The sequence below is a fragment of the Sinohyriopsis cumingii genome, chromosome 14 (genome assembly GCF_028554795.1).
Source record: "Sinohyriopsis cumingii isolate HCF-2022 chromosome 14, ASM2855479v2, whole genome shotgun sequence".
Lineage (NCBI taxonomy): Eukaryota > Metazoa > Mollusca > Bivalvia > Unionida > Unionidae > Sinohyriopsis > Sinohyriopsis cumingii.
Genome location: NC_142974.1, coordinates 37961632 through 37989033, shown reverse-complemented (window position 1 = coordinate 37989033; position 27402 = coordinate 37961632). Strand labels below are relative to the sequence as shown.

Below are 27402 nucleotides of genomic sequence, written 5' to 3'. Positions count from 1 at the left end.
TATCTTTGACCGCGGCTGGAGAGAGATCAAGTCGAACTCCAGTCGTTGCCTGCGCTGCTTTATTGAAATGTTTTAGTTGGGTTTTAGTTAATGACAGTTTGTTTGGACCGCCCATTAGCTGATCGTGTTTTAGTGTTATCGCTGTCCCACATGTGCTCGAGTTCTTCGATTGTAATTTCTTCACCTGACCAGGAGTCAGTGTGACATTAACATGACTGTATGACATTTTATTTCATACGAGATTGATCTAATTGTTACGTATCTTCGGAAAATATTACGTATTTTCTACTGGTGCATCAACGAGTATCATTCGGCCGCCAGCACCTTCAAGCAACATTGCTTTATCGGAAAGTATGACCGTGATTGCTCTGTAATTAGCTATAACTCCTGCGTCTCTATTCACGGTAGCCCGAAAGTGAATATCAACGACAGACTGTCTGGTTAAATCAAGATGCTCCAGCGAGAAGTAATAGATTGGATAATGAGATATAAAATCCAACTGTGATATTTGCAAACCAGTGTCGATATTTAGATCACGCGCTAGATACTTTGTCAATCGTTGATATGCACGTGCAACATGATTATTACCAAAATTTAACAGTATGTTCTCAGACGGTTCTTGATGCCCGTTTATTCTCAGAGAAACGTCAGTGATGCCAAGTTGATCAAATATCATATGCGAACGTGTTTCATTACCCACCCGTGCAGCATCCTGAAGAGCAATGAAAATATGTCGCGGCGCGGCAACCCCCTGCTGTGATGCTATATGCCATGTGAATAAACCGTTATTGGTACTTTGAATACTATCTGTGGTTGTTGTAAGCCACGATAGCAGCACTTTACCACCTTGATCCATAAAAGAAAGCAGTGGCTGTTCTTCAGTAATTGCAGGAGTCATTACCGGCATCCACAGTGATAGTTTTGTTATGTTTACCTTACCAGCGTCACCTAGAGGTCGCCATAGCGCATCATTGTCGTCGGCTTTTCTAACAAGCACGACTGTATGTTTTGCTCCAAAAATCACCTTTCTGACATCTCTGCAAAATCCAAAGATATGCGACAGCGGAATCGCACATGAAAAATTTCTACGATTACCTTTTAGCATTTGTTTACGTGCAGCGAAACCTAAATTAAATTCTGCATTAGCACCGTGAACCACCGGATTCACATCAGCGTCAGCTGCGTTGGCAAAGTTTCTTGGTCGTCTAATATCGTCCTGATCACTGTTAGGATGATTATAAGTGTCCTTGGCAAACATCATTGATGGACCAGCTGATCTTGTATAATCATCAGAATATCTCGCTAGACCAATTATTGTTGTAGCAACATCGACATCCTTCTGAATTGATTCAATATTTTTTCCATCAATCATGTAGATAGCACTATCAAACAAGGCCATAATTCCGTTATTGACAAAACCGATTTTAACATTGGGTCCGTATTCTGTGTCATCGGTTTTTATAATTTCACCTTCTACCTCAATAAATGCTTCAACGGGCAGGAAATATCTACTTGTATCCTGAACCTGAAGTTCAATTCGTCCTCGTTTATTTGGTTCTCGTGCGTCATAAGAGTACTACTGATAATCACGCACTAATTCATTTTTAAGAACCGGTTCGTCTATGTCGAATGCTGGGTCGGATTCCCATTTAAACATTTTATTATAGAAGTTATCGTCTAAAACGAAGACCACTTCCCGCAATCAAACTTGTGTTTATTTGTTCAGGATTTATCAGCGATGCTAGTTTTTGATTTGCGGCTTCATTTATTACTTTACTAACATTTGCTGGCATGTCTGCGGTGGCTGGTAATTTTATCGGCGGAGGTTTTCTACGTATCAGTCGTGCTAGTCTATCCTTGACTGATTGAAATGCTTTACTGGCAGCGCTACCAACAGCGCCAATAGCTTTATCTTTAATAACATCAATGGCTTTCATCGATAATTGTTTTGCGATCGGTATTGCTTTAGGTGCCATCCTCGCAAATAAACCCTGAACAACATCGCCTAATCCGTTTCCATAAGTCATCCTGTATACGGGTACTCGTGAATTTACCACCCTGACCATGACTGGTCTACGATGAGAATTGTGTACGATCATTTTATTTAACTGTTATTTCTCTAATCGTCGATGAGCTCTCGATAGATGTGAGTATCCATGATGCCGCCGCGAAATAATCGCTGACAGATATCAGCCGCTTCATTAATTATTTCTGGTGAGTTATTTCCGGCACGCCTTCCTCCTAAGAGAACTCTAGCCGTGATACATCATTGATGATATTATCAGGACAAGTAATGTGACCACCAAGACCACTACCTGTAGCTCCATATAAGCCAAGATCTTTGAGAATATCATCATCTTTTTCATCTGGACGCTCCTCCAATGGCGGTGAATAGGGAGGTGGAGGTCCTTGTCGTCTACTTTTGTCAAGTTTCTTTATTGCATTTGTAAGTTTTGCGTATGTTGGATCGTTAGATTTGACCGTTTTCTTGTCGTAGTATATACGATACGCCCATTTAGCAAAATTGTCATTAATCGTGGACTCATATTTCTTGTTTAAAACTTTTTTTTTGCTATATAAACCAGCTAATATCACTTCAGGTAATTTTTCTTCTGGTGTGTTTTCAAGGACTTTAATAAAACCCGGATCAAATTTTGCAGTTAGTTCAACAATTTCCTTTGCTGCTTTGGGCGCAGCAGCTTTGGCGACTTTAGTGCTTTCTTCAGCGGTGGGTGGAGGTTGAGCTACAGCGGTGGGTGGAGGTTGAGCTGCAGCTATATAAGTTGGAAGCTCTCGTAAAATCTTTTTTGTTTGTTTGGTTCTCCTTACAATCTTTTCAGTTTGCTCAGCGGTTCGTTTTAACACTGGAAGAATACCCTTTTCATCTCCCAATAAAGCTCTTTCAGTGACCACCGCAGCTTTTTCAGTAGCTGTTGTGACGGGTTTAAATAATTCTTCTCCTCCTGTTGCAAATTCAACTTGTGCTTGCTGCCGTGCTTGTAAATTTTCTCTGACACTATCTCGTACAGGAAGAAATTTTATTATTGCTTCTAGTCGCTCTCGAGCTAGTCTAGCGGAATGTGCTTCTCCGACGTTGGCCATTATTGTTAACTTAAATTTTTAATTCACGACAGAAATCCTAGAATATTTAAATCAATAGCAGCAGAGAGACTGAGCCACCAAGTGTTTTGTCTAGTAGACCCCGGAGTCAAGAAGTATTTTTATAGTTAGTTATTTTTCATGAAATAACTCTTCTAGTCAGCAGAGAAGTCTTATTTATCATAGTTTTCTGAATAGAGGGTATATTTTGTGAAATAAGACCCTCTATCAAAAGTGTTCTCGATAGCGGGTTCTGTTGGACGGAATAGTTGGTGGGCTCAGTCTCTCTGCTGCTTCATACAATCGCTCAAACGAAATCAGAAGACAGGAAATTGCAGTACTGCATACTTAATAAACTCAGTAATAAATATTGGCAGATGTCAAGATACAATCAAGAAAGTGAATTCTACACATATCGAAAATGCACAACAGAATAATACAAAATAATATACAGCATAGAAATAATGTAAATTTCAAATCGAATAATGCAGGATAGAATATGCAGCATATAATAATAGAAAATGCATGCACATGATTATTAGCATATATGCATTGAATTATGGGATCAATCGCCTCCATATTAATATAGGAACAAAAAATATCTTCTTTAAAGGGAATAATTATTGTTTCTACTTTTTCCACCACTCATTGACATAAACGCCCGAGCGTTTTCTGCCTGCGTCTTATTAATGTAGCGAGTTCCATCATAATTCGGGTACCAGTCTATCTTTATCTTGAAACAAGAAACAACGGTGCAAAGCAAGCAGTTTTTGTTTGTGCAACTTTGACAACGTTCTAGGTAGTCAGAACTACCTTTTTCAGCAAATCAAATCAATATTCGTATTATTAATGATGGAGACTACCCAAAAAGACACTGACGATAAACAACATTGTTCTATATGTTTGGGGCCCTTCAATCAACCCAGACTGCTACCATGCGCTCACACTTTCTGTCATAGTTGTCTGCAATCCTATATAACAACAGAAGCTACAAAGTACAAGAAGCTGCGTTATATCCACTGTCCGGTATGTAGAAAAATGGTAAGTCCTAAAAAGCGTGATAAACCGACAAGTGAATGGGCTTCTCTGTTTTCAGCTAACACAGTTCTACAATCAATCTTACCAGCGAAATCGAAAGTAGACCGTTTGTGTGATGCCTGTAACGCTGAAGGCGCCACGGTCCCGGCAGAAGGGTTCTGTGCAGTATGTAAGGAGGCCATGTGTGCAGACTGCATGAAATTTCATAGGAAACAAACTGTCTCAAAGAATCATACCATTGTTAAGATTAAAGATTTAACTAGTAACATGGAAAATGTTATGAAATGTGCGGAGGGTTTTACCTGCTCAGAACACGATCGAGAGGATATCAAATTCTACTGCAGAGAGCACAAGTTTGCATGCTGTGCCATTTGTTATTTCAATAGCCACAAGACTTGCCCCAAAGTTATCGATCTGAATGATGAACTCCATAATCTGCTGCATGAAATTATACCAGAGAAAATCAGTGGAGAACTGAAGAACATAGAAACTCATTTAAAGAAGTTTATTGAGATAAATGAGTCCAGTGTAAATGATTTGAAGTCCCAAGTTAATAGACTCCAGAAAAACATTAGAGACATGCGAAAGAAAATGAATGCAGTCCTAGACGATTTAGAGAAAACGGTGAAAACAGAAGGGAGCAGAATCTACAAAGAAGAGGCTATGATAAAACAAGAAACTAATCATCAATGCCTGGCATTAGTTCATGCAGTAAGGAATTCTCATTTTCTCTTTGAAACAGTTCACAAATACGGGAGTGACATACAAAAGTTTCTAATGACAGAAAAGATCAAGTCGCAATTATTGCCTTATTACAGTCAGATCAGAGAAAACTATGAGATGACTAACACAATTACAGTAGAACTGGAATTTGCTCCTCAGGTGGAATCCATTTTGACCCTTTCTTTATCTGATGTTGGAAAAATACTTTCCAAAACAAAGTCGGCCTTGTTGCCTATATCATTGCAGAAGCAAATAAAAGACTGTCAGGTTGAGAAAGCTGATGTAATAGATGTTGAACTTCCTAGTATAAGTGAACAATGTTTTACTGGTGTTACATTTCTCCCTAGTAACAAAGTGATGCTGGCTAATTGTTCCAACCAACAATGTATTCTCCTGAGCCCTTCCTATGAATTTATTGCAAGCTACAAACTGACAGGAAGTCCAGTGGACATATGTGTAGTAGATGATCACCAAGTAGCACTGACCATACCTGATCAGAACAAAATCCAGATTATGTCCATTAGGAATGATATCATCAGACCAGTCAAGATGGTAACCACTGTCCATAGTTGCTATGGAATTGCAGATGGTATGAAAGGAGAAATGTTTGTGACAGGAAACTGTGGTAATAACATTTATCAGCTGAGTCTGATTACCAAGGGTGGAGAGGTAAAGTCTTGTTTTCAGTATGATGCTCCATCTGGACACTGGAACTATGTAGCTTTAGATAGTGCTAGAACAAGAGTTTACATCACAGTGCCTATCAAGAATTCCCTTCTCTGCTTTAACATGGATGGCACCAAGCAATTCACATACAGTCCAGACAGTCTTGTATATCCGTTCGGAATCAGTGTGGACAGAGATGACAACGTCTGTGTTCTTGGATACAACTCTAATAACATTCATCAGTTATCTCCTGGTGGATCTGTACTGCAGCTGATAACAACTGGAGTGCCTAACAAACCTAGGGCAATTTGCTTTGACAGGCAAGAATGTGTGTTTCTTGTGACAAGTGATTCAGATAAAAAACTTTACACCTACAAACTAAAATGAGATCAGTGTCTGTTAAAATCTTATTAACCATTTTATTTTGGCATAATTAGCAGGCAGTATGTTCCATTAAATACATGAACAGATTTTTTGAAACTCATGATATGAGAAAATAGAACAAATGAACTTGAGTGTATCACTTAAATTGAATTTTTTCCAGGTGTTTTTTTTTTTCCACTGTTGACAAGAATGAAAAGGACCATTATTATCAAAATTTTTGCAATCGTATTGTTTTTAATAATAATAAAATTATGATTATTATGATTGTTATCACTTTTCTGTTGTTTTTATTATTCACAAGATGATGATGCTTTGAAATTAATTTGTGAATTTTTGTATAATCTTAATAAGACAACTTTTGAAATGTTTGAAGTATTCCCAAATAATTCCTAATACAGTACCATTTGTTGCAAGTAGATCTCTACATGATATTGATCTAGAAAATATAAATTAAGACTGTTTATAGTGTAATGAGTTGTTGGAAAGATTTATAGTTTTATCCTTGATATTCTGGCATTTTCTGTCATGACACAAATACAGAATGTTTAGGTCATTCCATCAGTTTTTCACAAAGAGATATGGATGGTTATTATTATTAATATTGATATTCACAGCTAACCGTTATCTTAAAATAATAGTAGTAGTAATAGCAGTACTACTGTATAACGGTTATACTAGTCATATACTAGTGGCCAAGGTCAAAAGTGCCAGCCTTTATAGATCACTGCCATCTTGCATCTTCCCATGAGGGTTGGAGGCTAGGTCAATGTAGTATGTGGAAAAGCTTGCTAGTAGTTTCCAGTGAGTCAGGGGTTTTCCTGGGTTCTTCCTCCTGACCACCATGTACAGCCTATCATGCACTGGAAAATGGTGTTAAACACGAAACAACAATAACATCCACAACTGTTCTTATACCAGAAGAGCTGCTGTGATGATCTTTTTTCCTGCATCAGGTTTTCATTGTTCTTTCTACTAATCAAGAGCTATAGACACATTTATTCCAAGATCCAGTTACTCCAAAATGAAAATGGTGATATCTACCATGATAGCCATTTCCAAAATCTTGTTATACCCATAAACCGCTGATCATATTCTAAGCAGACTTTTAAGAGAAGACTTCTTGTACAATTTTGTCTCGGAACGAAAAGTGTGTGGATCAGATGCTTCAAAGATGTCTACTATTATGTCAGTTATTACAATAGTTTTTAATACCTCTCTTTAATGGATTGACAAACCTGCATATCATGTTATATGTAATATCAGATAGTTTAATAATGCAAGTATGCCACAACATATTTCTTTTCAACATCATACTCTACAGAGAATATCAGGAACTCATTGATACTGAATGGTTGAAAAGTATAAAGTCTTTGCTTGTAATAATTGCTATAAGAAACAAACTTGTTATTAAACTAATAATCACCATCATCATCGTCATCATCTATTTTCCCTTGTACATGATTGGAGATGGAAAAAATATAAATATAGCATAAAATAATGCAAATGAGCCTTAAACTAATTTTGAATACAACTTGACATTTTAGTAACTGCTATTTGTACATACATACATACATTCATACGTACATACGTACATTTCATTCATTTTTCATTAAATTTCTTCCATAACCTGGCTGGTCGTAGGGGTGCCACTGATGACTTTGCAACAATCTCCATATTCTTTGGGCCTTTTCGAAGTCCATGTCTGTCCACTCTTAATATTATTTTCCCATCTATTCTATTTGCTTCGTTTCTTATTTACCCTCACTATGCTCTGTAGGATTCTATTTGACAGGTTTGTTGAGTGTGAGATGTGAGCATACTGTCTTAGTTTGCGTTTCTTTATGGTAGTGAGCAGATATTGATAGGGTCCATCTGCACCTTGGATTCTAATGCGCATCTCCTCATTTGAGATGAGGTTTATCTTTTAAGGATCCTTTGATAACATCTCATCTCTAAGGCATGGATTCTTCTCTCTACGTACATACATACATACATACATACATACATACATACATATATTACTTGATTGATGGGATATGTTAGTCACTACAATGGTAAAACTGCATAACATACTGTTAGTTACAATGTAGCACTGTTATGGTTGTAAGTAAAATGTTATTTTAATGTGAATTAGAACAGTTTCGTTTGCTACTGTGTTGTTATTTAACACCATTTTTCAGAACAGTACAGGCTATACATTTTGGTCAGTTGGTGGTGGAAGAACCCAGAAAGACCCTAGAAGAACCACTGACCATTGTGAAGCTACTGGCAAGCTTTCTCACATACCCACATTGGCCAAGTCTGGGATTTGAACCATGAAAGCATGGAAGACATATCTACGGAACTCCCATTCAACCCATAAGTCTGTGTTGACTTGCCATCCAATGCCAGAGGAAACCCAAAATTTATATTCATTGCTCCAGCAGTTTCAGTTCAGCTGTATTTGCACAATGGTTTATACTTTCATTAAAGCTAATTATATTATTTATTTGTTTGTTTATTCTTCATAAAAAGGTAATGGAGAATCAGGGGTCTGTTCGTTACAATCTCAAAATTGTTTTACAGTGAAATTCATGCTGTTTACATAAGATTCACAACTTCCATCATCGCAAGTGTAATGAAGCTGTCATTTTTTTAACCAGTTCATCACAGCGACCTACATTTTATATGATGGTGTTTTAATTCTGAGGATTCACGCACATCAAGTTTCATGATTATATATGCAACACTGCATTAGGAACTGACCTAAACTTAAAAGGTGTACAGCAGTGTTAATGTTAGGTCACAATAACCTACCCTCTGATTCAGTACTTCCCGTGTCATAACACATACATTTTTTTAATGAATGCCTAAGGACCAATGCGAGAGCTGCTATACAACAAAATTGTGTAGAGCATCCATTGAATTTCAAAATACGGCTATATTGACCTACATTTGATATCATAGTGCAGTATGAATCCATATATATGTTAATAATTAGTTACATGACTGACGCTGATGTATGATAGGTACATGGAGGCCAGTATAACTGATGGAAGAGTAACACAGGAAAACCCAGTACAAACAGGATGTTAGCTCAGCTACAGTGTTTTTCACTGAGCACAAACTAGATACCAGAAGACTTCTGGTGAAAACCTTGTGCCAGTATTACATCTGTTCAGGAGAAATAGTGAATAGATTTTCAACATGTTCATTGCATTATCCATATTCCATGTCTGCTGGGCAACCTTCTGATTTCGGTTCAAAGAGAAAACCTATCTTGATACACCGCTCCCTCGATAACTCGCGCCCGGATAACTCGCGATCCCGCTTATAACGCGGTGTCCGTCTTGGCTCCCGATTTTTTCCAGAGAAAATGTATTTAAAATGTCTTTAAAATATGCTGAACTTGAAAAAATTACGATAAGAATTGATAAATTAAACCTTGATACATTGCTCGTTTTATCATCGAAAATGGTGATTAATTCCCGTAAATCCATATTTTGAAATTTGCAAGTTCTAAAGAAGAATTAATTTCAGAGATCTCGAAAACGCTTAATTACGCGTATTTGGACGCCACTTTTTGATCTGGGACGCAGAAAATCACTGAGGCGGGAGTCCTCCATATGCATGTAATAGGTGCGCGGGAAAATTCAAAGATTTGCCGGTCCTGTTTCAGCCACCTGCTTTGTGGGAAAATGTGTTGATCAGTTAACTGTGCTGATATTTACAATGACAGAATTCAGTGACTGAAAGACTCTTTGATGTACTGTTGCCATTTTATAAGAGTACATTAAAAAAAAAAGAACATGATGCAAGAGCTAGGCGGCTAGTTCAAAGGCTTTGACTAGCGGCCGAGTGAGAAAATGTACCGATATTTAGTGATTGACTTCAGAGGCAGAAAGACCCAGTTTTAATATCCTAGCGAGACCTCTGTTTAAAGATATCATATATTATGTAAGTTTTTATGATAAATAGTTGTCAGTATACTGTAAATAAACTATCTGGTGAAATAGCTATCAATGAAAACTTCTGGTAAATGCTAACAGGTGGCAACAGAGAATGAAATAAACACCAGTTAAACGTCTTCCTGTGTGAAAGTCACGTTCTAATCCTTTAATTCCGTTTCAGTGTAAACATTATAATCACAACATATTATGTTCATTGAAAACATGAAAAGAGTCAATCGACCGTCACATCGAAACCCGTGAGTACTTCTGCGAGAACCTAATTACATGTATATGCCGGCTTTGTTTTGATCAACAACTTGGGGAAGTGTTTGTTGCATTAAAAAAAATCGATTACAAGAGACCTCGGGTGCTGGAATAAGGGTCTTGGAGCTGCCTTTGACGTAAAGCAAAACAGCAGACCTGTTTACCCATCCGTATTTGACCGTATTTGTACGGAATAAGGCCCATCCGTACGGTCCTACGGTCATTGATCTGAAAATACGATTTGAGGTTGCATTTATTTTTTTTATTTTTTTAAATTATTTTTTTACGTTTTTTTTAATTCCGGTTCGTTTCGTTGTCTCGTCTCTTTGGTCCGTGTCCGTGTCCGCAATTTGCGCCACATCACTGATTTTAACATGCTCAACATCCGGTTATTTAAACAAAGAAAATGCCGCCGACAAGAAAGTGTCAGCAGGATTCTGATGATGAAAATGCAAAGTCGAAACATAGAAAACAGCATTTTCTTCCAGTTTATCATACTCTGTGGCCATGCCTGAAACCATCGTCCAAAGGAGAACATTTTGTGCTTTGCACTGTTTGCAACGTTGATTTTTCCTGCGCACATGGTGGAAGGAATGACTGTTCACGGCATGTGGAATCCGAAAATCATGCGAAATTGGCATCATTAGTGAAGGGAAATAGAAATATTCTGTCGATGATGAAGGGAAAGGAAGTCAGTGATCAACACATATTTCAAAAGCAAATAACCCGTGCTGAGGCGATTTTATGGGAGATTATCGTAAATATGAATTTGTCATTGAGCACAGCCGACAAGTTGACGGAAGCAATGAAAAATATGTTCCCAGATTCCAAAATTGCACAAGGTATTTAGAAACAATCTCTCTCTCTCTCTCTCTCTCTCTCTCTCTCTCTCTCTCTCTCTCTCTCTCTCACACACACACACACACACAAACACAGATGCACACTCTTAATCTTATAACTTCAGATTGACACATTGTCCTTAGACCGATGTGGGTTCTTTTTCCTTTCATATCAGATCCAAACTTGTTTTTTTAAAAATAGTTTTTTAAAATAAAAATTAAAACGGAAACTAAACAATCACAGTTTAAGGTCAAAGAATCGCCGCCCCCCCCCCCCACTGCTGTGTTTGCTAGATGCATGAAAGCTGCTAAACTTGTTTAAACATTAAATATTTCCATAAATAGCATTGACTATAAAAAAAAAATTATCAAAATAGGATAGAATTTCATAGATGTAGATACTAAATGCAATGATCTCGGTGTAAATGTTAAATATATTAAAAAATTCAGGTTATGCACGTTATTACAGTTGTATGTATCTTCGCTATACTCTGTCCTTAGTTAATTAGTTTGCAGATATTAGAATAATATCTGAAATGCTTTGGTTTTTTTGGTAAATAATAGGCTTCATAATATAAACTTTCTGCCAGTGGTTTCCATTTTGTAATGTTATTGCTGGCGTTCTTTAGGAATGAGGTGCTGTCGCAACAAAGCAACTGCTGTTATAAAGGAAATGTCAACAATTCAGATGAGTGACCTAACTGCACGCATGATAAAGTTCCCATTCAGCATTGCCACTGATGGAAGCAATGAAGGTGACAAGACACAGTTTCCTCTTGTGGTTCGAACCAAGCAGTCAGAATTAGGACAGGTCAGCTCAGAGCTATTGGCACTACCTGTATGTGAAGGTTCTGCTACTGGTGAGAAATGTTTTAGTTACATGTTTTTAAAACTACTTTTCAGGGAGGAGATAGTGATGCCTTTCAAAGGACACCTGCTCAGATCGGGATTATTGATAATGATAGGTTGTCTTGCTAGTTTCTTTAAATCATTATCTATAAAACTAAAGATCGGACTGAACATTTTGTTACAAGGTATAGGCTTTATGTGCTTCATTTTACAACATTAGTATCTTGTTCCCTTGATATGGTATTTCGTTATTTCTGTTCAAAACAATTTCATCATTCTTCTCTGTATTGATTTTGAGAATATTAAGTGTCAAAATTTCTTTAAAGTTATTTTTCTTTATTGTCTTTTCCACCATTTGCATTCTGATTGTTTATGTATATGTCTTTTTCAGGTGAAAAGATCTTTGATCTTGTGCACAAAGAGCTTTTCATCCGTGGGATTCCATGGAAGAATTGCATCTCATTTGGATCTGACAATGCCAATGTAATGACTGGGAAGAAGAAAGGAGTTTTATCCTTTGTGGAGAAGGAACAGCCTGAAGTCTTCTTGTCTGCCTGCACCCTTCACCTAGTTCATCTTGCAGCAAAAAGAGGTGCAGAGTGCCTGCCACCAGTTGATGAAGTCCTGGTAGACATCTTTTACTCCTTTAAAAAAAAGTACAGTCCGGCAGTCAAATCTGAAAGAACTTCAGGGACTATATGACGTCGAACAAAAAAAGATGCTCAAGCATGGAAGAACCAGATGGCTGAGCATTGGAAGGTATGACACTGATGGATTACTATTCGCAATAATATTTGTTAGCAAACTGTCGTTGAGGTTTTGAATGTAATGAAAGGTTCCGATTTGTTGACTTCCTGATCAGAATCTTTGTAGTTTCATTAGTTATATGCCATCAATTCATTTACACTGTAATAATCATTTCCATGTTTCAGCTACATGTACATTGTTTAAATAGTTAATCTACTATATAGTCAATGCCCTTAATGTCAATTTCTGGTCAGAATAAATTTATAAATATATTGATTTATGCAGTTTCTCAAATTTGTTGCCTTCTTGTTTTTCAGATGCCTTGCAAGACTGCTTGAAAATTGGGATCCATTGAAGCATTTCTTCCATGAAGAACAGAAGAAGAAAAAACCAGGAAAATCTGAAGAGAGGGGCTACTCTGCACAGAAGGTTGATGTTATTTTCCAGTTCGTTCGTTCTCCGACAAACAGGCTATATTGTTTATTTCTCAGCTATACCATCAAGGCATTTGAAAAAGTCCTTTTGAAATTACAAGCAGAGGACCCCATGATCCATGAGGTGCGGCCATTGCTGTGTAATCTCTTAACTGATCTATACAGCCGTTTTATTAAGCCAGATGCTATTTTGAATCATACTGTGGAGGAGGTCCGTTTCAAAGATCGACAGAAACAAAAGGATGATGAAGACCTTTTAATTGGAGGAGAAGCAAGAGATTTCCTGGGCAAAGCAGAAGAAAATCATCTGCGAAAGAGCAGAATAACAGACTTTTATTCCTCGGTGAGGGCTTACTTTGAAGCAATCTGTGCCTATCTTTTGGTGAAGCTGCCACTACAAGACCCCCTGCTTCAACACATTTGTGTTGTGGATCCTAGGAATCAAGTAACAGCAAAATCAGTAAATTTACATTACTTTCTGAAAAGATTTCCATGCTTGTTACCACCAAGTGTAACTGCTGATACCATCATAGAGCAGTTTTGCCGGTACCAGTCAATGTAAATCTCAGTGTGTTTGAAAAACAGAATTGATGAATTTTGGATTGCTGTTTCTGCCAAGGAACCTGATCTCCAGTCTTTGTGTGATGCCATGCTGAGCTTACTCACTGTGCCTCATAGCAGTGCTGCTTGTGAACGCATTTTCAGCTGTGTTAGGAAAAATGTTATTGATCAGAGATCCTCAATAGCTAATCAGACCATTGAGGCTTTATTGGTCCTGAAATCAAAAGCAAAGAATTTTACCAAAGAGTTGACAGATGACCAGCTGGATAGGATAAAGAGTGCCTATTATGTAGCCATTAAAAACCCATAGACTAACTAAAGCCTTCATTAAAGTCAGTGGTGTTTAATTTCTGACGATTTTGCCTTGATACACAGAATTGCCTGAATACCAGCGTCTTTACAAACGAAGACTTATTTATAGAATATTATATAGTCTGCATGTTGTGCAATAGTAAATAATGGTAATTATAGTGTATTGATAGTGTCTACTATTTGTGAGCAGTTTCACAGGTGACGTGTGCTGTGTTGTGATGTTAGAGACACTGAATGAAAATACTGACTGCCATCTTAAAATACTGACTGACATTGCTTAAAATACTGACAAGAAAATATATGGGTAAACAGGTCTGAAACAGTAACAGAGACAACGACGATGATAGTGACTTCGAATGTTTCAGTGAAACTGATGTCATTAATGCCGAGGCTGTTTGGGAGAAATTCGTACAGACTCGTGGTCCTGAGACGGGCGTTTCTCTTGATATGGAGGAGTGGATTTGTGCTGACAATGATTGCCCCACAGCCGAATACATGTCAGATGAAACTATAATTATTTCTATAGCGAACAAATTTGCAGCAGAAGACGATTCTAACTGGAGTAACACAAGTGTTGAAAGTGATGCAGACGCAGATGTTGCACCCGTGGGGGTGGGCCCTCTGTACAGGAAGCAATCAAATATTTTGATATTGCCATAAGGTGGCTGGAGACCCAAAATGTTGACTACGTAAAGCTCATGCAGTTGAGAAATCTGAGGGATTTTGCTCGGCGGCAGAGAAACCAAGGAGCAACACACACACACACACAAATAACTGATTTTTTCAAAAAGTGAATTGATATTTGTCAAGCGTGGCACTAACGGCAAGTATTAACTTGTTCTAATTTACATTGTTTTAAAATTTGTAGACCAATTAAATACGTCTGTACTGATTAACCCTTGTTTGTTTTTGTTTTCCATTTTACTTCTATCACATTTAAAAATATTTATCTATCTATCGTTCGATTGACACTGTTTCTCGAAAAGAGTCGATCTTTTGTATATAAAAGAACGTCTAATTTGGATCAAACAGTAAAACTAGAATGTATCCAATTCAACATAAAAATTACTGACGTAGTACACAATGTGTGAAGTGCTACACATGTTAAGCGAACGGAAACCACGTGGAATAATGTTTTCGATGATCGCCTCAATATACTGTAATTTATCCTGAAATTAATGTTGTCCTATGAGGAAATAATAAAGTACACTGTTATGAAGAGATATTTATTAACATTTAATCTCAGAATGATTATAAAGTTAGTATTCAACAGTATAATCTGCCAACACCCCCCCCCTATTTCTCCGTTATGTCGTCAATCACTTTATTGGTTTTGGGCTTATTTTATAGGTCCCTCGATAACTCGCGCCTCACTTATAGTGCGGTCGATGTTTCTGGACCCCGATGTGTGCGAGTTATCGAGGGAGTGGTGTATGACCATCAGTTCTAGCATAGTAGCGATACAAAGACTGTCAAGATTGCCACCATAATTGGTCTTCCAGTTGAAATTTGATGTCAGTATTACTTTCCATTTTGAAGGAGTAGCAACAAAATGGTTTTCAAGATGATCGCCATATTTGAGATCCTTGGTGGACCATTTTTATGCTGGTCAAAGTAGATACAATTTAAGCAGTATTTTATTGAAAATCCCAATGGTGTTATGAGGAATAGTGAGCACAAGTTTTTCAAGATGGCTGCCATGGTAGCCTTACTGGATGTTAGCAGATTTTCATTATGCACAACTGGATATTGTTAGAAGTCTTATATTGATAAACTCAGTGTTGATATGACTTTCCATTAAGAGGAGTAGCGATAATATCTTTCAAGATGGCCAATGTGGAGGATTTACTGGATGTTGGATGTCAGAATGGAACAGTATTTTTCTTACTAGAAGTCCTTCATTTTAATGACATTCTGGTCATAAGTAGCAGCAATATCAAGATTTTCAAGATGACTGCTGTGTTGGCCATATTGGATGTCAGATCAGCACCATTTTCAATTACGACCAAGTAGACATGAATGTGTTTAGGAAATCCCATGTTGACAAGACCATTCATTCAGCTAGAGTAGTGATAAGATTTTCAAGATGGCTACTAGGGTACTACCACACTGACTGTCTTAGCAGTACAGTTTTAATTTAGGACCAAGCAGACTTTGGGATGAATATGTACATAGAGTTTCATGGCAATCCTTCAAGCAGTTTAAAAGGAGCAATAATAAATGATCTGATGACTGACAGTTAGTGGACAAAAGCAAACTTTATTTTCTATGAGAAATTGATTCTTTTATCTAACAAAGACACATCAAAATAATTTATTGATGCATCCAACATAAACTATGTTGAATGGAGTAATGAAATATTGTAAAATTGACTTTTCTCATCAGAATTCTTTAGTACTGTTTTGCTGAGTTCATGAATGCAGGGTTAATGGAATTTCAGATATGGCAGGGCAACTGTACAAGGAGTGTAACTATTGGTCAGATTGTGGTTAAATAACCAAGAGACTAACTACAAACAAAGTCAGTCTATGCTCAAGAAACAAGAATATTTTATTAAATAATGAAGTTCATGTTTAATGGTTGTGCAAAAATAATGAATTCATTAAACTTTACAGTATTGGGTTATTTTTCATTCTGAAAAATAAAATATTGTTGAACGGAAAAAATGTTCATTATTCTAAATGAAATTTACAAGGAAAAATGTTCATAGATGTGTCTTCTTTACAAGACTTACACATTATATAGGTGGGCATTTAAATTTACTAAGCAACTGGGTGTGTAACGTTGACAACCTTGGTGGACCCTTAGCCAAACCTGGTCATGTAACCATCTGGTTGGGTTCCCAAGTAATGTGAAAACTTAACCAAAAACAAAAGCCAAGCAAAACAAGAAAGTAATAAAGAGAATCTGGTTGCTTGCAAATTTCTCTTCAAAATCCTTACATAACATTACTATTATATTATGGTCATAATCCAGGAGGTCAACCCAAACACTTGCTGCCTTTGCCACGTTATAGATGGACTGTTACCTTTATGAACATTTTTACGGAGTTTGTAAAATTACCAGTGGGGACTTCTACAAAGTTGGGTCTCTCATCCAAGTTCTCTCTTTATATCTTTTAACCCAGGTTATTTGTTTGCCACTAGACATACAAACACACAAAAAAATATTATTAACTGTTTTGACTGTCAACGATTCATCCTTCATAATTCACGCTTTGAGTATCTATAGTCCTAATCAACCAATCAGAATCACGAATTTCCTCACCTGGTTATGGTTGCGCATTACCCCTGAGAGTTGTATTCCCAAGAGATGGACCAAATGATGCCCATAGAAATCAAAATAAAAATTAAAAGTGACAATGCTTGGAAAGAATAGTTGCACAAAGACACAGAGTAAAAACATATTTATTCATGGATTATTATGAAGAATTATTTAAGATATTTACTTATGAAGCTGACATTGCAGAGAGTGTTCTAAAATTAGTAACTCAACACGAGGTTTCATATTTCCATGGTAAAGCCAATAATTACATCATATAGTGAAATTGATAAGCTCTGGTTTATATTAACTTAGTAAATAATCATTATTTTTATTTCTAATAATATTATTTACATATAGTTTCTATGATAAATGAAATTTCATTAATCAGTTCATAGCAGTTGTATGTCTTGGCAGAGCATTAGTTTGGTAGCCCCATGAGTGAGAGTATGCAAAACACAAATTTAATAAAGGAAAGTTGGATGATGGCAGAAATTTGTAAATTAAAGATGAATCAACATGTTAACTTGTCAAACTTTAAACACAGAAGAGATGGCTCAGCATGTGTAATAAATGAAGGTCAGGGCTAACTTTAACTTGACCCTGCCCTTGGCACCAATCAATACACTTTTTAATAACATTACATTGCCTATCTAAATGGCAAAACTTTTTGATGTCAAATATATATTAATTTCAATCAAGAAGATATGCATGAATCAATGTGAATATATATATCTGTGTGTGTGGACAAATCTAAAAACCATACGTTTAATTTTTTTTCCACCCTGAACATTAAAAACATGAAGAAATTCAAATTCAAAATAAAAGCATGTCATGAAACTCTAACTCAAAATAAATATATGCAATGAAATTAAAGTATAGTATACAAAAAAATCAAATCCATATTCATAATTTGAGCAAACTCTAGGCTCTATGATAATCTTGCAACAAAAATGCTAAGTATCAACAATTATGCATGTAAAAAAACACCAGTGTTGTATTAAAGCAATAAGATAGTGAAAACAAATCAGTGTTTTAAATCATGAGATATGTATTCACAGATATACACATAATCAAATGTGACATCTTTTTATTAACATGACACCTACACCTATAACTAAATAATGTGTCATTGCTCCATTTTGCCTAGCCCAATTTAACATCATTCATTCCCAAACAGAGATATACAGTTTATTCAAGGGACTTGTTTAAGCAATATATTACAAGTAGTATAACCTTTATTTCTCACTGCACCTGGTCCAGTCATTAATTTGTACACAAAACAGATATAGAGAATGAGTTTATTAAATATGTATTGTACAATCAATTATATCTCAGACTGTCACTAATAAGTCAGACCAGTTTCATGATTTTAATATGCCCTCAAATGGGTTTCAATTCCATCACACAACACAAATCCATTACAAACAATGGCCTCACAGACTTAATTTCAAAATTAATATATATGCCAATTATAACACATATCCATTACAAGCAATGGCCTCAGAGACATAATTTTAAAGTTAATATATATGCCATTTATAACACACATATCCATTACAAACAATGGCCTCAAAGACATAATTTGAAAGTTAATATATATGACAACTATAACACACATATCCATTACAGACAATGGCCTCAAAGACATAATTTTAAAGTTAATATATATGCCAATTATAAAAGTACACCTTGTTATGCAGCACTCAAATGACTCATATAAATTCAAGCTTGTATAGCACCTTGCTTCACATAGAATTTCCTGAGGATACTTTGCATGCTTAGATGCAGGAAAATCCAATCTGGTCCCATTCAAGTAAGTTGAAAGTTACTACAATATTTTAATTTCTGTTGTCCCCCATCCCTCAACTTTCAGCAAAAATTGTTGCAACTAAGCCAAATGTACCTAATTTAGTTTGTAATTCTTATTGGGTCAAGAACCTGATGGCATAGAAATACGAGCAGATGCTATAACTTGCATGGTGGTATAGATAGGTACTACAGGTGGCATGGTTGTACTGACAGGTGCTACAACTAGTATAGGTGTACATACAAGCTTTAAAACTGGCTTGGTGAAACATACAGGTGCTATTGTTGTACCCTTATAGGTCGAGTATGATGACCATTTTGTGAGTACCACCACCAGAATATTCTTCTTGCCTGGAACATGGCTGACGTGGATACTGATTGCCTCCAAGGCTACAAACGTCAATGTAAAAAGAATAAGAATGTGTGCCTCGCATGGAAATCTATCTCTAACTCAATGAAATACAGCAAAAACATAAAATTAGTAAAACCTACATAGCAGCACTAGGAAAACATCATGCAAGGCCACATCAGCTTAGCAAAACCTAAGGAAAACATCATGCAAGGCCACTTCAACTTAGTATAACCTAAGGCTTGAGAGGAAAAAGGAGGAGGAGAAAGAGTGACAAGATGAAATGGATGAGAAGTCAGATGGAAAGTTGTTGTTGTTGTTGTTGTGGGGTTTAACGCCATTTTTCAGCACACGATAGGCTATATATGGCGGCCAGTATTAATGGTGGAGGAAGAACCTGGGAAAACCCCGGAAAGAACCACTGACCCACGAGAAGCTACTGGCATGCTTTCTCACATACCTACATTGGCTGAATCTGAGACTCGAACCGGCACAGACAGAGGTGAGATGGCAGTAATCCGTAACGGAGAACGCTTTAGACCACTCGGCCACTCGGGGCCCCCCAGATGGAAAGAAAACATTGCCCCTTATAAGGATCTAGATTTTCTGGCTGGGCTCTTTTTACCAGGTGAGGAAACTTAGATATAAACAATGTTTGAAGGATAAGGTTATGATCCAAAACAGCTGATAACAATGTTAATCAAAATTTATTTAGGATATAATATGTATTATTAAAAAAACAAATCTTGTGTTAATTTTGCAGGGAAGCAATTCACATTCTTTCTATGCAATCATTGTTAGGCAACGTGACAAACTTTTGCCACTATTAAGGGTCCCGAGTGGCCGTGTGGTCTAAAGGGCTCTCCGTTACGGATGACTGAATCTCATCTCTGTCTGCGTGGGTTCAAGTCTAGAATTTGGCTAATGTGAGAAAGCTTGCCAGTAGCTTCTCGTGGGTCGGTGACTCTTCCCGGTGTTTTCCCGGGTTCTTCCTACACCATTAATACTGACCGCCATGCATAGCTTATCATGTGCTGAAAAATGGCGCAGAAATGATGCACTCGTTTACAAATTCAAAGGATCAGCTCGTCACCAACCGCTCCGGTGGCCTAGTGGCTAGAGCGTCTGCCTCGGATGTGGGAGATTGTGGGTTCGATCCATACCAAAGACTTACAAAAATGATACTAAAAGCTGCCTCGCTTGGCACTCAGCATTAAGAGGTTAGTGTTAGGACTGGTCGGCCTGGTGTCAGGATAATGTGACTGGGTGGAACATCATGCTACATGTCTGCTGCATGATGCCCCAGTGCTAGACATCACTATAAACTGCCACACTGCAGACATCGTAGCGATATGATTGAAAACTTGTTAAAGCTACGTTAAAAATCCAAATCACACACACACACACACACACTCAGCTCGTCACCAGACCGAACGACACAGTACCTATACATTCCAGTCGGGTCTGATTTTAATGCTCGGCATGTTGTGACAATGATTGCCTCTACGTTTGATGAAAAATTTAGCACAAGCCCTGGAGAAAACAAACAAATCTGTGAAGAAAATCTGCCGTCCAATTGTTCCACTGATCCTCCGTTGTAAGGATAACAAAACGCTGGTCCTTAGTTTTTGTCCTAAGGTGTTTGTCATTTTGGATATCATCCCCAAAAGTGATCTCAAGAGAGACATTATGAGCAATAAGGAATTTTTTTAAGTATTTTAAATACCCCGTGAATCTGAGCGAAGGTATGAATTTGATGTTTGTGTACTCCAATGTGATAGAGTAAAGCTTGGTGGGGGACACAGCTGTGAGGTTAATGAAAGTCATTCGTTTCAAATTGGATTCTGCCGTAGCTATATACGAGGAAGGTGGAAAAATGTATCGCATTCACCGTGGATTTGTACATCCTCAATATTTACCTGTTAGCAAGCCGTACATTGACGGTGTAAACATTGCTATAAATGAAGATTTGACACAAAGTGTTCGATTCTCGATCAGACAAGTCACAGTGGAACTATATTTTCGAAACGCTTGTCTAGCGAATTGTTATCCATGTATCATGTGTACTGAGGAGTCACTCGACAACAAGGACATGGTTTAGGAGATATATTCAAATCTGCATTTCGCATAATAACCCCCGCCTTAAACAGATAGTGACTAGAGGGTCAGACGATTTGAAAGATGCCGCTTCGACCCAAGCAAAAAATGCTCCAAAATGTCACCATCGACAAACAAAATTTCAAAGAAGCCTTCATGTGAGCTGGCAAATTATCTTGCTTCTACCCAGAAAAGATCTTTTGGCTCACAGAAAACCCCCTAAACATATGAAGCAGGCTCCTAGCGAAAACATTAATTCCTCTTCTACGCTGCGGCAATGAACGGCATAAAGAAACATTGACACCCCTGCAGAGCCCATATACACGTTGTGAGAAAGACAAAGAAAGAAGAAAAAACAGAGAATTAGACGTTTTTGATTACTAAGAAAATGAGGCACCGAGATTGTTGCGAATGTGTCCGAGTCAGAACTTGATCTGTTTGACAAAATGTTGCTTATGATCATACTACTCGTACGTACAAAAGAATTCAATAACAGTTAAAATGTCTTGAAATAAGTAATATTGCAATAAAAAGCCTAGCACGTGTGCGGATCTAACACCCACTGGTTACTCCATCAAGTTGTTCCCCCATAATTCTCACAGAGGTGGAATTGCTGTCATCACAAAGAACTCCATGATAAAACGTCTTAACCACACCACAACATTCAGTTTCGACCACACATCGTTTGAACTAGTCCAAACCACACTCACACTGGAGCAAAGGTCAGTCCATTTTTTCTGCCTATACCGCCCTCGTTCTAATAGAAAAAGCAAGCTGGCTGACTCTCTTTTTGGAGCAGTTTCCGAATATCCTGGACTATGGAAATTCGATAGCAAGCAACCTGATTATTCTTGGAGATTTCAGCTTTCACTTTGACTGTCTCGGAAGCTCAAATACATCAAAACTCGTAGATATCCATTAATGTTTTCAACCTCAAACAGTCAGTTAACCAACCCTCCCATAAACATGGTCATGTTTTAGACTGGATTCTTCATAGATCTGATGATAACAGTCTACGGTCCTCCCTGGTATCCCATGACCTTGCATCAGATCACCTCTGCATTATATGCCATCTTGACGTATCAGTCCCTAACCCTCCACCTTTATCTGCTACTAAGAGAAACCTTATGATAAATAGAACCAAACTAATGCACGACATCCAAGCTAACCTAACAAATTGCTTACCTCCTACCGCAGAACAACTCTATAACTGCCTGCGTTCATTGCTTGACAAACATGCCCCAGCTACCAAGTGCATAGTATCAATTCAAACGTGTTCTCCATGGTATAGTAGTGTTAGGGACCAGCTTCGCACTGCTAAAAGAGACTGCCGTAAAGCTGAGAGGCTCTGGCTTTCCATCAGACTCACTATTCATAAGCAAATCTATGAAGCCACTAAGAAGAATGTCACAAATATAGTCCATGCAGTGAAATCAGCCCACTACACTACTAAGATCATGGAAAGTTCCAGCTGCAAAGAGCTCTTCGAGATTACTAACAAGCTAATGGCAAGGAACAAATCTACACCATTTCCAACTGCCTTCTCTCCAGTCGACCTTCCGGACATGTTTGCAAATTTCTTCCTTGACAAAGTACAAACCATTTGAGATAAGCTTGACTCGACAATTTCAGTTGACTCATTGTCACCATACAGTTGGGATACAGAATTTGAGCGGCAACCGTTAGCAGCATTTGAAACTGTCTCTATGGATTTCGTATGTACAATCATGATGAAGAGTGCATCAAAGTCATGTGAACTTGATCCAATTCCAACATCACTGCTGCTTGAGTGCTTAGATCCAGTATTGCCTTCACTAACTGATGTTATTAATACCTCTCTCTCATCCGGGGAATTCCCATCATTTTTAAAAACTGCCATTGTAAAGCCTTTGCTGAAGAAACCAACACTAGATCATAACAAATTAAAGAACTACCGCCCAGTTTCTAATCTCCCATTCATATAAAAAATCTTAGAAAAGGTTGTTCTATGCCAGCTTGTATCTCATCTAAATTCAAACAGTCTTTTTAGCAATGTACAGTCTGCATATCGCCCTTGCCACATTACTGAAACTACTCTTCTCAAAGTAGTTAATGACATTCTCTCTGCATTGGATAGCGGAAAGATTACAGCCCTCACCCTCCTTGATTTATTTGCAGCATTTGACACAATAGACCATGATATATTACTTCACCATCTCCAGCATGAATTTGGCATTCATGATACAGCCTTACTGTGGTTCAAGTCCTACTTGGTCAACAGGACACAAATTGTATCTGCAAATGGAATACACTTCAGCAAAGTTGATCTATGTTGTGATGTTCCACAAGGGTCTGTTCTTGGGTCTGTTGTCTTCATTCTGTACACTCAGTCGCTCTCAAGTGTCATAGATCATCATCCAGTGTCTCACCAATTATACGCTGATGACACACAAATATACAAATCTAGCCACCCAACTGAAGTTGATGCTACCATCCAAGGTGTAGAGAGGTGCATTTCTGATGTAAAATCATGGATGACATGTAACAAGCTGCAGATGAATGATGATAAAACTGAGGCCATTCTGATCACAACACAAAGACTTTCTCATTCACTTCCTTTACCTCAAACAATAAATATCAGCAACACTAACATTAAATTCACACAGTCAGTACAAAACCCAGGTGTCACTCTAGACAGTAGTCTCACATTGTAGCAACATGTCATGAACATATGCAAGGCTGCATATCTTGAGCTGAGATGCATCAGCTCAATTCGCAAATATCTTTCAGTTGATGCCACTAAAACACTTGTGTTTTCATTAGTACTTTCAAGACTGGACTATTGTAACTCAATTCTGTCTGGTTCATTTCAATATCTGCTCCAGAAACTTCAAAAAGTTCAAAACACAGCTGCTCGGATCATACTTAGAGTACCATGATCAGAGCACACCTCCCCGCTGCTCTGTACCCTATACTGGCTATCCATTCAATCCAGAATCAAACACAAAATTTGTTCTCTGTGCTACGTTTCACTGTTGGACTCTAGTCCAACATTCCTATCCGATCTCACCCATGTGTACACACCAGCAAGATACTTACGCTCCTCTTCTGACAATCGTATACTCATTATTCCCACTATGAAAACAAAGTCTTTCGCATACCAGGGCCCAGCAACATGGAATAAATTGCCCACCGAACTTAGACACAAAGACACAGTGATCACATTCAAGAAGGCTCTCAAAACTCACTTATTTCGACTGCAAGAACAAACTTAAAGACCTAAGAATGTTTCCTACCTTAAATATTCTCAGCGTGTTTTTTTTTATGTGTTCTAATTTCATGGTGTTTGTTTTTGTAAACATATCATTATATGTTTTTTATCTTATAGGTGTTGTTTAATGTTGTAAAGCGCTTAGAGCTTCTAAAGATTAGGCGCTATACAAAGTCATTATTATCATTATTATTATTATTAGTGGCATCTTTTAAAATAAATTTAAAATTTATGCCCACACTGCATTTAAGATTCATATAAATTTAAATACTAATTGTTTTTATTTTGTGATGTTGTTTTTCGAGGATTTTCACTTTAATTACATGTGTTTGATTTGATCATTGGATCATTTTGTTTATTGTGGAAATATTCTGCCAGTACAAGTGTGGACATTCGTTTTAATAGGTAAGTTGCAATTTATGTTTATTTTAATACCTGCATACTACCATACGTATGTTAGGCAAATACCGCAATAATATAGAGTTGTTCCCCCATAGTACGATAATCTGGGTCAGTCTTTACATGCTTTTTTATTTACATTTATATACTTCGATTGACAACGATTTTTTTTTACAGGAATAAAAAGAGGGAAAGTCATAGAATCTTTACAAATTATAGGTAAGCAGCAATAGCAAAAAATTTTTAATATGTACCGATAAGAACAATAAGTACCGTGATAATACAGCGTTCCGGGCTATCGTTGCTTACAATTTACCACTAATACATGTACTATATAATAGCAAGTAGTTATTATATAGTATATTTATCACAGGTAAATTGTAAGCAACTATACGATCCCCTGTGGTTATACTTTTTTTTTCCTTCTTTTATTTCGAGGGTGCGGTGGGGTGGTACGGATTTTTTTTCTGCCCGTGTCCGGGCATTTTCAATGCATAGTTACGACAGGTGGCAGGGGCCAATTTATGAAACTGGACCCTGGCAAATTTCTTAACTTAAGGGTATGGTGTGAGTTTTTGAGCTACTATTGTGTAATAATTAAAGATATGGATAAATTTGTGAACTAGGTTCTTCAGGCTTGTGTTGTTCTTGAAAATGATGTCAGACATGTACACCTTCCATAGTTACTCTGCAGTATGTTGATAGTGAAATACCAATAGTCGGCTAGGAAGAAGAGCTAGCCTCCCATAGCAGTAGACACGTGGGTTCAAGGCAAGTAGAATATCTAAAAAACGGCTTGGATGACAACTATTCTGAATTGCATCAAGCTATTTAGTAGACAACGTTTTTCAAAATTTTCATCCAGGGAAAGGCCTTGCGTTTGCACTGTGAGCACCACATGCTGTCAAAAATGGCCTTCGGATGTGAAAAATGCATGTATAGAATAGGGGTTGGGGTGCATAAACATTTTATTCTAAGAACTTCATTAGACTTGTCAGGTCAAGTGTGTGATATGATTATGTTGCGCTACATAATACCTATCCAGAAATATGGACCTTTTTGACCTCACTCATGTATTATATTTTTAATGAATTTTTATATTAGGCAGGTGCATGTGACATTAAATTTGTACATAAAAACTGGACCCTGCCCCCACAGGCAAATGTGAAAACAACCGCCATTATTCTAGGTGACCTACATAGCGTGTAAGTAAGATATGGAGAAGATTTGCAGAACTTTAAACATTATTGTAATATGTTTAATAATAATAATGCGACTAAAACTTTGTAACAAACGACTACTACTACTACAGTGTTGTTGTTATTGCCATTAAATTGGCTGTGTATTCTATTCTAAAAATTCATGGTACCGTACTTGTCAAAAAAAGTTAAGAACACAAGCGACAATGTCACTTTACATTCCGAAGACTAGACTTAATTGGTTTCGTAAACTGGCGAATAAACATGTATTGTAAATATTGGATACTAAAGTAGCACCAATTTTTATTTATGGATACCCAAATATTGCCCAAGTACTGTCCAGAGACAAGCAACTGATACCTTTACTACTAAAAAAATTAATTAAATTCATTGTCAAGTTAAGTTCTGGGTCAAAAACGAATACTTTAAATGACTAAAGCAATTAGAAATTCGTTGTACGATACGTTTTGTACATCTCCAATTACCATTTGCTCGGAAATTATTGACATAGTCCGGAACGACATATATATGTCCCTAATTTGCATACTTAATACTTAGATATCTATATTCTATAATAATGTTAATTTTTATTTGTGGACACACCTTCAACATTTATATATAATTAGCTATTGGCCTTGAATGTGCCCCCCCCCCCCCATTGCCCTTTGTTCGAAACATTCAAAGACTTATGTGTTCCTGTTCCAACTCTCTGATATTTTGTGTTGTTTTTTCGCTATGTATATGCTATAATGTTTTGTCTGCTATATAGTTTCTGTGTCTGGACTGGCCTTTGTGTGGTCATTAATTCAACCCATGACTGTCAATTATCAGATAATTATTTAAATTGTCGGAGATTGCATAAAATAGAACGAAACAAACTGCCAAACGAACTCAGCAGTGGAAAATACAACTTGAATTAACACGAATAAAGAAATAATTATCAGGCCTATGAAAATAAAGACGGAAGTTGTGAGATAGAATAGAAACATCAGAGTACATTTAGGTATATTTATATATATTTGAGAGCATTTTGATGGTATCGGCATGTTTTAGTAGCATTTAAATATATATTTTTAGGAGGTCTTCAGAAGTATTTGGTTATGTGTATATATATATATATATATATATATATATATATATATATATATATATATATATATACACACACACATATATTGAGCATCAGAGTAATG

General features: G+C 37.0%; 1 protein-coding gene and 1 pseudogene across 2 annotated transcripts; both read left to right on the top strand.

Moving 5' to 3' along the window:
* The first annotated feature begins 3838 nt into the window (after nucleotides 1-3838).
* On the top strand, nucleotides 3839-8394 carry LOC149783604 (E3 ubiquitin-protein ligase TRIM45-like). The gene has a single exon (XM_089931856.1). It carries the CDS (start codon nucleotides 3949-3951, stop codon nucleotides 5911-5913), a length of 1965 nt encoding a protein of 654 aa, XP_089787982.1. The 5' UTR covers nucleotides 3839-3948; the 3' UTR covers nucleotides 5914-8394.
* Nucleotides 8395-10257: 1863 nt separating this feature from the next.
* Nucleotides 10258-14165, top strand: LOC149783603 (uncharacterized; annotated as a pseudogene). The gene is made up of 4 exons (XR_016413628.1): nucleotides 10258-10945; nucleotides 11572-11802; nucleotides 12183-12550; nucleotides 12856-14165. The product of XR_016413628.1 is annotated as an uncharacterized LOC149783603 (transcript).
* The last annotated feature ends 13237 nt before the right edge of the window (nucleotides 14166-27402 follow it).

Coding starts and splice junctions, on each gene's coding strand:
- LOC149783604 (XM_089931856.1), top strand. CDS start 3,949: ATGATGGAGACTACCCAAAAAGACACTGACGATAAACAACATTGTTCT.